The sequence below is a fragment of the Pipistrellus kuhlii genome, unplaced genomic scaffold, assembly GCF_014108245.1.
Source record: "Pipistrellus kuhlii isolate mPipKuh1 unplaced genomic scaffold, mPipKuh1.p scaffold_m20_p_4, whole genome shotgun sequence".
NCBI classification, from domain to species: Eukaryota; Metazoa; Chordata; class Mammalia; order Chiroptera; family Vespertilionidae; genus Pipistrellus; species Pipistrellus kuhlii.
The window spans coordinates 58,980,390-58,993,544 of NW_023425540.1; the positions used below are offsets into that span (position 1 = coordinate 58,980,390).

Here is a 13,155-nt window from a genome sequence, read left to right on the forward strand (position 1 = left end):
ATAGATTGACTGTATTCCTTATGCTGTACTTTATATCTCTGTGACTCTTTTGTAACTGCCAATTTGTACTTAACCCCTTTACCTTTTCCCAACAAATTATACGTCTCTTGTTGGGCATATTCCTTTGGAATTGAATTTGTTTTTCATCTGGCAACCATCAGTTTGTTCTCTGTGTTTGTGAATTTGTTTCTATTTTATTTTTTTAATTTACTTTGTTTTTTAGAAGGCTGATTAATATTTCATTTATATACTACTGTGTTTCCCCGAAAATAAGACATCCTCCGAAAATAAGACCTAGTGCATGGAAAGATAAGACATCCCCTGAAAATAAGACCTAGCGCAACTTTGGGAGAAAAAATTAATATAAGACACTGTCTTATTTTTGGGGAAACAGGGTAGTAAGTAATACCTTTTCTTTATCCATTTATCTATCAGTAGACATTTAGGTTGCTTCCACATCGTTGCTATTGTAAATAGTGCTGCATTGAACATAGGGGTGTATATATCTTTTTGAATTAGTGCCTGGGATTTTTTTGTAGATAAATATTCAGTAGTGGGATTGCTTGGCCATATGGTAGTTCTATTTTTAATTTTTTTGTTGTTGTTAAAATATTTTTATTGATTTCAGAGAGGAAGGGAGAGGGGGAGAAAGATATAGAAATATCAATGATGAGAGAGAATCATTGATTGGCTGCCTGCTGCATGCCTTACACTGGAGATCAAGCCTGCAACCTGGGTATATGTCCTGATCAGGAATTGAACCATGACCACCTGATTCATATAGGTCAACACTCAACCACAGAGTCATGCTAACTGGGCTATTTTGAATTTTTTTAGGAACCTCTCTACTGTTTATATAGTGGCTGCACTAGTAATCTCAACAACAGCGTTCAAGGGCTCCCTTTTCTCCACATCTTACCCAACACATTTCTTTATTGATAGTAGCCATTCTGACAGGTGTGAGGTGATATCTCGTTGTGGTTTTAATTTGCATTTCCTTGATGATTACTGATGTTGAGCATCTTTTCATGTCCGTTGGACATCTGTATGGTCTCATTGGAAAAATGTCTATTCTGGTCCTCTGCCCATTAAAAAAAAAGTTATTTATTGATTTGAGAGAAAGAGGAAGAGAGAAAGAAATATCATTTTATTGTCCTACTTACTTAGGCATTCATTGGTTGATTCTTGTATGTGCCCTGACCAGGGATTGAACCTGCAACCTTGGTGGATCAAGAGGACACTTTAACCAACTGAGTCACCCAGCCAGGGCCTCTTCTCATTTTTTACATCGGATTGTTTATTGTTTTTTTTGTGTGTGTGTGTGTTATATGAGTTTCTTAGGTATTTTGGATATTAACTGTTTATCAGATTTATCATTGGCAAATATCTTCTCCCATTCAGTAGGTTACCTTTTTGTTTTGTTGATGGTTTCCTGAGCTGTCAAAAAAAATCTTTAATTTGATGTAGTCTCTCCCATTTGTTTACTTTTTCTGTTTTCCTTCCCTGAGGAGACATATTTAAAAATATATTAGCAAGAGTAATATGAAAGAGTTGCCTACTGATTTTTCTAGGAGTTTTATGTGTTTTTTTTTTTTTTTTTTTTTTTTTTTTGGGGGGTGTCTTATTGAAATCTTTAATCCATTTTGAGTTTATTCTTATATATGGTGTAAGAAAATTATCAGTTTCTGTGACATGAGTCTGTTTAGTGCTTTTAAAAATATATATATATCTTTATTGATTTTAGAGAGGAAGGGAGAGGGAGAGATAGAAATGTCAATGATGAGAGAGAATCATTGATTGACTGCCTCCCGCACGTTCCTCAATGGGGATCAAGCCCGTAACCTAGGCATGTGCCCTTGACCAGAATCGAACCTGGGACCTTCAGTCCACAGGCTCTATCCACTGAGCCAAACCAGCCAGGGCAAGTCTGTTTAGTTTTCACAGCACCATTTATTAAAGAGAACTGTCTTTGAACCATTGTATATTTTTACCTCCTTTGTCATAGATTAATTGATTATATAGGTGTGGGTTTATTTGTTTCATTGATCTATGTGTCTGTTTTTATGCCAGTATATGCAGTTTTGATTACTACAGCCTTATAGTTTGATACTAGGTCGCATGATTTTGTTCTTATCAAGATTGCTTTGGCTATTCAGTGTGTTTTTTGGTTACATATACATTTTTGGATTATTTGTTACAGTTCTGTGAAAAATGCCATTGGTTTTTTTATATGGATTGCTTTGAATCAATTGATTGTTATGAGTAGTATGGACATTTTAATGATGTTAATTCTTCCTGTTCATGAGCACTGTATATGCCTCAATTTCTTTCTTCAATTTCTTCTATGACATTATTTTCTGGGCACAGGTGTTTTACCATCTTTTTTTAAAATTTTTATTTATTTTTTATTTTTTATTTTTTACCCCCCCGCCCCATTCCTGTTTTACCATCTTGTTTAAATTTATTCCTGAGTACTTTTTTTTTAAATTAATTGGGATTGTTTGTTTTTTAAATTATTTTTCCGATAGTTTGTTATTGGTGTATAAAACTGCAACTAATTTCTGAATATTAATTTTGTATCCTGCTACTTTATTGAATTCATTTTCAATTCTAATAGCCTAATAGCATTTTAGTGGACTCTTTAGAGTGCTTTATATCATGTCATATGCAAGTAATTACAATTTTACTTCTTTTCAATTTGGATGTCTTTTATTATTTTTTCTTGTGATTGCTGTGGCTAGGACTTTGAAAATTGTATTGAATAGAAGTGTACTGAAAGTAGACATCCCTGTCTTGTTCCTGATCTTAAGAGAAACGCTTTTAGCTTTACCATTGCATATGGTGTGAACTGTGGGTTACGGTACATACGGTCTTTATTATGTTGAGATGTATTTCCTCTGTTCACATTTTGCATAGAATTTTTATAGTAAAAGGATGGTGAATTTTGTGAAATGCTTTTCTGCAACTTTTATATATGATTTTTATCCTTTTGTTTATGTGGTGTATTATGTTAATTAATATTGAACCAACCCTGTATCCCAGAAATAAATTCCACTTGATCATGCTGTAAAATCTTATTAATGTATTGCTGGATTTGGCTTGCTAATATTATGTTGAGGATTTTAGCATCTGTGTTTATCAGGAAGATTGGCTTGTCATTTTTTGGGGTAATATCTTTGTTTTTGTAATCTGGGTAATGCTGGCCTCATCAATTTTTTTGGACTAGTTTGAAAAGGAGAGGTTTTAAATCTTTGACTGTTTGGTAAAATTCATCTGTGATGCTATCTGATCCAGGACTTTTGTTTGTTGGGAGTTTTTTTTATTATTTTTTATATTAATGATTTGATTTCATTAGTATTTATTGGTCTGTTCAGATTTTTTGTTTCCTTTTGATTGAGTCTTAGAAGATTGTATCTTTTAGGAATTTATTCTTTTCTTCAAGGATGTGCAGTTTGTCATATAATTGTTTGCAGTGTTTTCTTATAATAGTTTGTATTTCAGTGTTCACATTGTCACTTCTCTTTTATATCTGAGTAGAGGCTCAGTGCACGAATTCATGCAACAGTGGGGTCCCTCAGCCTGGCTTGCAGGATTGGGCCAAACTGGCTCTCCAACAAACATCCCCTGAGGGGTCCTGGATTGTGAGAGGGTGCAGGCCAAGCCAAGGGACCCCACCAGTGCACAATCAGAGCCAGGGAGGGACTGCAGGAGAGCTCCAGGGCATGTCTGGCTTATCTTACTCAGTCCTGATTGGCCTGACTCCAGCACAAAGCTAACCTACCAGTTGGAGCGTCTGTACCCTGATGACCAGTGCACATAATAGAGAGCGATTGAGTGGCCTTAGCATATCATTAGCATATTATGCTTAGATTGGTTGAATGGCCGACTGGTCGACCAGACACTTAGCTTATTAGGCTTTTATTATTGTATATAGGATTTTATTTATTTTGTTCCTCTTTGTTTTTGTGATGAGTCTGGTTACAGGTTTATTAAATTTATTTTCAGCTCTTACATTCATTGATCTTTTTAATTTTTTAAAAAACTTTTTTTTTTATTGTTTAAAGTATTACAAATAGTAGTACATATGTCTCCTTTTTTCTCCCATTGACCTTCCCCCATCCTCCCCTACCTCCTGGCACATGCCCTCAACCCATTCCCCCAATGTCTTGTGCCCATTGGTTATGCTTATTTGCATGCATACAAGTTCTTGGGTTAATCTCTTACTCCCGCTCCCAAACACTCCCCAGCCTTCCTCTGTAATTTGACAGTCTGTTCAATGCTTTTCTGCCTCTGTATCTATTGTTTTGTTCATCAGGTTATACTATTCTTTATTATCCATAAATGAGTGAGATCATGTGGTATTTTTCTTTCACTGCCTGGCTTATTTCACTTAGCATAAGCTCTTCAGTTCCATCCATGCTGTTGCAAATGGTAAGAATTTCTTCTTTTTTACAGCAGGGTAGTATTCCATTGTGTAGATAGATGTAACATAGTTTTCTAATTCATTTGTCTGCTGATGGGCATTTAGGCTGTTTCCAAGTCTTAGCTATTGTAAATTGTGCTGCTATGAACATAGGAGTGCATATATCCTTTCCGATTGATGTTTCTGTTTTCTTGGGATATATTCCTAGAAGTGGTATTACTGGGCCAAATGGGAGTTTCATTTTAAAATTTTTGAGGAAACTCCATACTGTTTTCCACAATAGTTGCACCAATCTGCATTCTCACCACCAATGAAGAAGGGTTCGTTTTTCTCCCCATCCTCTCCAGTACTTGTCATTTGTTGATTTGTTGATGATACACATTCTGACACGTGTGAGGTGGTACCTCATTGTTTTGATTTGCATCTCTCAGATGATTAGTGACTTTGAGCATGTTTTCATGTGTCTCTTGGCTTCTGAATGTTTGCTTTCAAAAAGTGTCTATTTAGGTCCTTTACCCATTTTTGATTGGGTTGTTTATCTTTTATTAGGTTGTAATAGTTCTCTGTAAATGTTGGAAATTAAACCTTTATCAGAGATAACATTGGCAAATAAGTCCTCCCATGCAGCAGTGTGCTTTCTTGTTGTTTTGTTCGTTTCTTTTGTTGTGTAGAAGCTTTTTATTTTGATGCACTCCCATTTGTTTATTTTTTTCTTGCCCTAGGATCCGTGTCTGTAAAGATATTGGTATGATATATGTGCAGTTTTGCTGCCTCTCAAGTCTTGTAGGATTTTTATGGTTTCTCATCTTATATTCAAGTCCTTTACCCATTTTTAGTTTGTTTTTGTGTATGGTGTAAGTTGGTGGTTTAGTTTCTTTCTTTTTTTTTTTTTTTTTTGCATGTATCTAAAATTTCCTAGCACCATTTATTCAAGAGGTTGTTTTGATTTTGTTGTATATGCTCTTGCTTCCTTTGTCAAATATTAATTGAGTATAATGGCTTGGGTCAATTTCTGGGTTCTGTATTCTGTTCCATTGGTCTACATGTTTGCTCTTGTGCCAGTATCAGGCAGTTTTGAGAAGTTTGCTTATATAGTTTGATGTCTGGTATTGTGATCCTTCCAACTTTGTTCTTCTTTCTCAGGATAGCTGTGGCTATTTGGGGTCTTTTTTTATTCCAGATGAATTTTTGAAGAGTTTGTTCTAGATCTTTGAAATATGCCATTGGTATTTTAATAGGTATTGCATTGAATCTATAGATTGTGTTAGGTTGTATGGACCAGCTGCCTCCTGACTCCCCCTATGGGAATGTGCCCACAACCAAGTTATGTGCCCTTGATCGGAATCAAACCTGGGACCCTTCAGTCCACAGGCCGATGCTCTATCCACTGAGCCACACCAGTTAGGGCCCAGATAACTTTTTTTTGAAAGTCACACAAACTTGTCCCTCTACCCCCATTATTTGCTTTTCTTTAAAAAATAGTTTTTTATCTATTGATTTGGGGGGGGGGGCAGAGAGATAGAAATATCTGTTGCTCCACCAACTTAATGCATTCATTGGTTGTTTCCTATATGCACTCTAATTGGGATTGAATCTTGGTGCTTTGGGACAATGCTCCAACCAACTGAGCTACCTGGCCAGGGCTCTCTCCCATTGTTTATTCATGCATTGGAAACAAAATCTGTAAGCAGAAATGAAATAAGGCAAGAGATGTGGGAAGGTTCCTAGGGACCTTGCTTTGTGACACAGTATAATAATAATAGATCGGACGTCCTTTCAGACGAAGCCAGGGCTGCGAGGGAAGCCCAGGTTCCGGGTACCTGCTGGCAGCTGGAGAGAAGCCAGCCTGGGTCCTGGGTGCCAGAGGGAAGTTGGTGCGGCAGCTGAGGGAAGGAAGGTCTACTCTTGCATGGATTTTGTGCATTGAGCCTCTGTGCTTCTATAAGAAAGTATACTGATATGGTATGATTTCCCCAATGTTTTAGGAAGATTTATTTGGAGGAGGGGGTTGCTTTGCTAAACTCTGATTTAACCAGCTTATCAAATTCATATAGTATGATATTTGTCCATTACATAATACTATAGGTTTACATTTTATTTCTTATTGTAAATACAGAATCAAAGTATGAAGGGAAATGGCAGAAAACAGTATCAAGATTCACCTAATCAAAAGAAAAGAACAAATGGGGTCCACAGCCAGCCAGCTAAGCAGCAGAATTCCTTGATGGTAAGAGTTTCAGTTATTTCATGCTAATAAGGGAGTTCACTCTTTTTACAAGTGGGGCAAGGCATTATCAAGGCACATTGAATTGATAAAAGACTTCATTTTTATGGAGTGAAATTGTGTAGTTTGCCCACAAAAAATTCTTACCTTAAAAGAGGAATTTAAAGAATGTTTATTCCTTTACTCTTCTTAATAATGAAAAACTAGAAACTATGTAAATAATCTAAGAAAACAATATTAAATGCAGTGTTTTAGCCCTAGCCGGTTTGGGTTGAGCGTTGGCCTTCGGACTGAAGAGTCCCGGGTTCAGTTTTGGCCAAGGCACGTGCCTGGGTTTCAGGCTCAATCCTAGTGTGGGGTATGCAGGAGGCAGCCAATGATTCTCTTTCATCATTGATGTTTCTCTTTTTCTCTCCCTCTTCCTTCCTCTCTGAAATAAATAAAAATATATTAAAAAAAAATAAATGCAGTATTGTAGATCTATGTCATAGACTATTATGTAGTTATTAAAAATGATGGTATAGATTTGTGTTTAGTGAAAAAGAAATATGTTCAGAGTATATTACATTTTAAAAGTAGGTATCATTTATAATAAGTGAAATAACTAGAAATAGTATATTTTATATGTTTATGTTTTGTTTTTTTAATAGAAATTTGAAAAAAGACTTCATCCACGAAAACTTCAGGATAATTTTGAAACAGGCAAGTTATTTTCTTTTTAAAGCTTTTTCCTCATGGAATTTGGTTTTGGCCTAACCTTGATTTTACTGGAGTGTGTGATAAACTATAATGGATAAACAGAGAGTTGCACATGTCTGTAGAGAGAGTTTATATATATGGTCAAGTACACTATATATGAAACTGGCAAAATGAATTTATTTACATGATTAATATGAAATTATTTGCCCTTTCAGTGTGCTATTTATTTTGTGAATGCCAAACCTGTGTGCTGTGCATGAATATTATAGGTAAATAATAGCTCAAGGTTTAGAGAGGGAATAGAATCAAATATTGTAAAGATGAAGAGGCCTCATTCTATGTATTATATAGAATGTATGTAAGGGGTACACAGACTTAGAAGGGGAACATTTTCCCACTTTTGGAGGTAGAGATCAACTTTTTAAGCTGGTATTAAGGATAACTTATTAAAATGACGTTTAGAACTTCTCCATCTTCAATTATGATGAAGAGTAGGTGTGTGACTTTACTTGGAAAGTAATGTTGATGAATGTAGTAACCTCTTTGGTATTACTGATGTAGTTGGGATATACAGCAGACTGTTTTCTTCTTAGGTGCTATTTTGAATCTAATGAAATTCTCAATGTATTATAATAGGCATTTGTTCATCTAACTAGAGGCCCATTGCATGATATTTGTGCAAGAATAGGCCCCTGGCCGAGGCCGGTTTGGCTCAATGGATAGAGCGTTGGCTTGGGGACTGAAAGGTCCCAGGTTCGATTCCAGTCAAGGGCATGTACCTTGGTTGCGGGCATATCGCCAGTAGGGGGTGTGCAAGAGGCAGCTGATCGATGACTCTCATCGATGTTTCTAACTATCTCTCTCCCTTCCTCTCTGTACAAAATCAATAAAATATATTTAAAAAAAAAAAAAATAGGCCCCTGGCTTCACTACCAGCTTTCCTGGAGCCAGCAAGTCCCTGCTCCTATCAGGAGCTGGCAAATCCCCAGCTCCCTGGCCGCCTGCGATCCGGCCGGCAAGTCCCCGCTCCCCGGCCAGCTGAAGCCAGCAAGTCCTCATTTCTGTCTGGAGCCACAACTCCAGTAGCTCCATCCGCTGCCCCCATTTCCCTCATAGCAGGCTTCACACCGCTCTGTGCCTTCATAAGCAAATTAATCTCCATCTTTGTTGGGTTAATTTGCATACTCTGATCAGCTGTGTGTATGGTTAATTTGCATGTTTCTCTTTTATTAGGTAAGATTAAAAGATCTTAACAAATGAAAAACATCCTATTTTTTGGAGTATTGTCTATGATTTAAGCAAGATAAATTTTTAAAGAGATGCTTTAACCATATTTTGGAAAATTAAGGTTAACTACGGAGAAGCAGAAACTATCATTAGTTTAGTATAGGGTAGGAATCCTCTTCATGGGGTTTTTCTGGCCATCTTGGCTGGTGGAATCATGTAAGCTGTGGTTTAATCAAGATTTCAGAAATAAATTATTTCACAAAATTTTGAAAAAAATCTATGTTCAGGAATATTAAAGAAGGAGCACTATAACTTTGTAGCCCTAGCTTAGTTGGGCATCATACGGATGTATAAAATTTTGAGTCATCTTGAGAAGGAAGTATAAAAGAAGTCTTGTCCTGGGAAACCTCATTTCAGAGTTTTCATCTTGGCTTCTTCTTGTCTGTTCCAAACATATTTTCCTAGTCAGGCTCCTGCTCTACTTCAGAAAACTACCCCAAACCCTGATAATAAGTCAGTGCTTTGTTGTACTGTGGTTTTGAAAAGTTGGATTTTTCTTTAGGTTGTATATTCCCTGAAGATTGGTAAGCTCCAAATAAAGCTTTAGCTTGATTTTTCTATAATTAAAATCTTTACAAACTGTATGTTGTAATTATTATCTTACAATGCTTACATTTTTATTTCTGTCAAGAAGCTCCCACTATTTTGACACAGAATATGAATATTGGAGGTTAAAAACAGGTATGCCCAGTTTTGAAAATAAAGGCTGAGGTTAAGATTTTGAAAGTTTGTGTGGAAATAAGCAATAACAGGTAATACTCAAGAGTGTGGGAGATATAAAGGAATTTATCATGTACAGTATATTTTTAACAAAAGGTTACACATTACTGAGCTTATTTCTTTTGTATTTTAACACAGATGCTGCATATGACTTACCTTGCTCTGGTGAAGACCAGTTGTTAGAACATGCTGAGGGACAGACTGTGGCATGTAATGGACATTGCAAGTTTCCCTTTTCATCCAGAGCCTTTTTGAGCTTCAAGTTTGACCATAATGCTATAATGAAAATCTTGGACCTTTGAGGCAGCAGATGTGTTGTGGAAGTTCCAAGAGCCAGAGACCTGTTGCATTTGAGTGGGTGTCTCTCTGAGCCTTACCTTTCTCAGGTGTTTTAAAGAAATGCAGGAAGGCAATGACGTTTCTGAGGAGATGATTTTCCGTATAAGAGAGAGAAAAGAAACATGAGTTTGGACTAAATGCAGTTTTATAAACTTTTATACAGTGTACCTTTTCAGTGTTTGGCTAATGAATTTAAGTTACTTTTTATGAGGGCTTTTTTTTTTATGATTGAGGTGTGTTTTTTTTTATATTCTAATCAAGAAAATAGTATTTGAGTTTTCATTAAGTAAATGGAAATGCTCTATCTACTCACTTTAGTTTCCTTATATTGAAATTTTAAAAGAAACAAGGTATATAATTTGTTAAACATAAAAGCTGAAATATGGAAGTCAAGATTGCAGGTCATCTTTGGTTTCATTTTGTGAATTTCTTTATTTCTCACCACGTAGGTTCTTTAATCCTCCTCTGCTTGAAATTTAGTTGAAAGGTTTTTAGAGCCAGCATCTCTTATATAATGTTCATGTTCAAAATGAACTCTCTTAGCCCTTCGTTTAAGGACCCAGTTCTCAGCCTGGAGAGGACTGGGTTGTTGGGTGGGGAGTTGCTGCTCTCTCTGACCTGTGAGGCAGCCGGAAAGTGGGTAGCAGAGAGCATGGAGGCTGGGACGCAGCAGCTGCCTTTGTTAGGTCTTCATCCTGACGCCAACTCTTCAAGTGTTATACAATTATTTTGTTCTTGTGAAGATATACTCTATATACGGTTGTGTAAATAAGTTTGGAATACTGACATTATTAGGTTTTACATTGCATCTCAGTGTTGATCTCTGGAAACAGATGTTATATTTGGTTCCAATTTGCAGTAGTAAGAGACTGACTTGCTTTTATTAGCATGCTGAAGCCCCTGTGTGATGGAGTGAGAATGGAAGGGGCGTGCAGTGTACCCAAGTACAGGTAAAGCCTCTCTCTCGGGGAAGATCAGAACATGAAATTAACATACATAACTCACTTCTAGGAATGTATTTTTCATCTTCGGGATTTGTACTTCCAAATAAGGATGGTAGTGCCCATTTTAAGAATTTCAGCTATAATTAAGGACAATCACCAGAGCTTTAATGGGGCTTCAGTGTTTGGGCTATTTCTGACCTCAATGATGGTAATTCTTTGTGGGGGGTGGAGTTGTGGGAGCATATACGTGTGTGTGCATCTGTCATGTGGGTTTTAAAAATCGTTTTTACATGTGGTATCCACAAAATATATCTCTGCTTGTAAATTTTATCATAGAAATCTTTATTCTGTATAGGTAGCCTATTTAATAGGGGTTCATGTAACCAATGGGACTTTCAAAAGAAATGCTATTGTAAGGAATTTACTTGGTGTTACTTTGCTTTAGCTGTTAAATGGCTTGATTTTAAAGGAGAAATTATATTTATTAATGAAAGTTACCTTCTTGGTGCTAAGCAGGAGAATTCACAATTGCAGCATTGTGTTTAGCATAAAGTTATTTACAATCCTGCATCTTTTAATGTGACACATTTGTGAATCCTCTGTGACTTCTTAAAAAACATGTTTTATGATTGTGTGTGGAAGTTCTTACTCTTCTTTCCAGAAATACAACTGCTTTGCTTGGGTCTCCTTGAGCCATATTTATAGTTGGTCCCAGCATTCCAGATTTCTGTTCAGTTATTAAGGGAGTGAAACTTCGTTTTCCTGGTAGTTAAATCATTTTCACTCATTTACTGTCATCTGGAAGCCATTTAATTTTTAGTGTTTTTTCTTTTTAAGTGAGTGCTATATACCATGGTCAGTCTGGTGCCTAGATTTGGATTTTTTTTTAGCTCTCAATACTAAAGCAAAAGAGATTAGAGTCTTCAGAAGTGTGTCTAGTAATGTTGAGCCTTTCAAGAACCAACACATTCTCTCTTCAGTGATGGTGGTTTAACCATAGCTCAACGTTACTGCTATTGTACTGCTTCACACATGCACTGTGGAGCAAAATAGGTATTGTGGGGATGGTATTTTGATAATTTGAAGCTTTTAGCTATCTTGAGTTTGAGATTAAAAAAATGTTAAAAGATGTGAGTAAAGTTTGTGATGTGATTAAACTATGCAGAGAATGTGTAAGTTGGATGTATCTGCTTTATGTACATCTGCTATACTTATTCCCTCAAACCTGTGTATTAGTTTCTCAGTGTTCAGGTTTCCTTGAGAAAGGCCATGCTTAGCACAGAACTAGATTTCTCCTTTGAGAAATGATAGCATGGTCTGAAGAAATCAAGTGATAAAGAAGTGTGCTGTGAATATGCAATAACTTCTGTGTGCTGCATTTTAAGCTATATAAGAGTAGTTTTGTTAGCTTCATATTATGTTTATGTTTTTGAATCCCCTTTTTAAATGTTCTTATGTTCCAACTTTATATGTTTGAAGGTTCAGTGCACTGTGAATCTTTTATTTTTTAAATTTTGTAGGTGCTTTTATATATAACTGTAATGATTGGTAAGATGTTAAATGAATTGTTTTTGTACTTAACTGTTGTAATCCAAAAGATAGGGTATGGTTTATACGTTTTTATTAAGAAATAGCAAGTTAATGGTTTTATGATTTCAGATAGTGATGCTCTTCTGAGACATGAACATTTGAAGATTTCTGAGAACCTAATAGGATTCTTTTATGAGCATAAGTGAAATTTGATTGAAGATATTTGAAAATTAAGTTGGATTTTCCTACTAATATAGAAGGCAAGTCTTTGTTGTCAAAGGAACTGTGTTCCCTGTTTGCTGCTTTAAGCTTTGGAGATCCTTATTTTTCTATTAAATGCCAGTTAGTACAGATATTGAAGATATGTAGCAAAATTGATTTTATGCTATAAGATTGGGTTGGTAGTTTGTCTTCTAATAATTTGTTCAATAGTCCTCATTTATCTGTAGCTTTGCTTTCTGTGGTTTTAGTTACCTATAAGCAACTGCGGTCTGAAAATTATAAGCGGAAAATTCCAGAAATAGACAATTTAAAGTTTTAAATTGTGTTGTTCTAATTTGCGTGATGAAATCTCATGTTGTCCTGCTTCCTCCAGCCAGGGACTTGAATCATCCCTTTGTTTAGGATCCATGCTGTATATGTTCCTGCTGCCCATTATTCAGTTAGTAGCCATCAGATTCATTTTCATGGTATCACAGTGCTTGTGTGTTCAAGTGACCCTTATCCTATATAATAAAAAGCCTAATATGCTAAGTGTCTGGTCATCTGGTCGACCGTTTAACCAATCAAAGTGTAATATGCTAATGATATGCTAAGGCCTCTGAACTGCTTGCTCTGATGTGCATTGACCACCAGGGGGCAGACAGTCAACTGATCGACCAGTTGCTATGACATACACTGACCACCAGGCGCAGACACTCTGACCAGTAGGTTAGCTTGCTGCTGGGGTCCAGCTGATCTGGATTGAACAAGATGGGCATCTGTGGTTT

The 13,155-nt window shown here is 36.2% G+C and overlaps 1 protein-coding gene across 3 annotated transcripts in view; it reads left to right on the forward strand.

Annotated features, from left to right (window-relative positions):
* DCP2 (decapping mRNA 2) overlaps nt 1–12,708 on the forward strand; it is a 58,109-nt gene extending 45,401 nt beyond the window's left edge. For 2 of the 3 annotated variants that reach the window (XM_036410936.2, XM_036410935.2), the window contains exons 9-11: nt 6,540–6,650; nt 7,298–7,349; nt 9,492–12,708. In XM_036410936.2, the coding sequence (XP_036266829.1) occupies nt 6,540–6,650; nt 7,298–7,349; nt 9,492–9,655 (327 nt within the window). In that variant the 3' untranslated portion in view covers nt 9,656–12,708. The remainder of the gene's footprint in view (nt 1–6,539; nt 6,651–7,297; nt 7,350–9,491) is intronic. The other variant, XM_036410937.2, reaches the window with a different exon arrangement.
* Nucleotides 12,709–13,155: the final 447 nt, after the last annotated feature.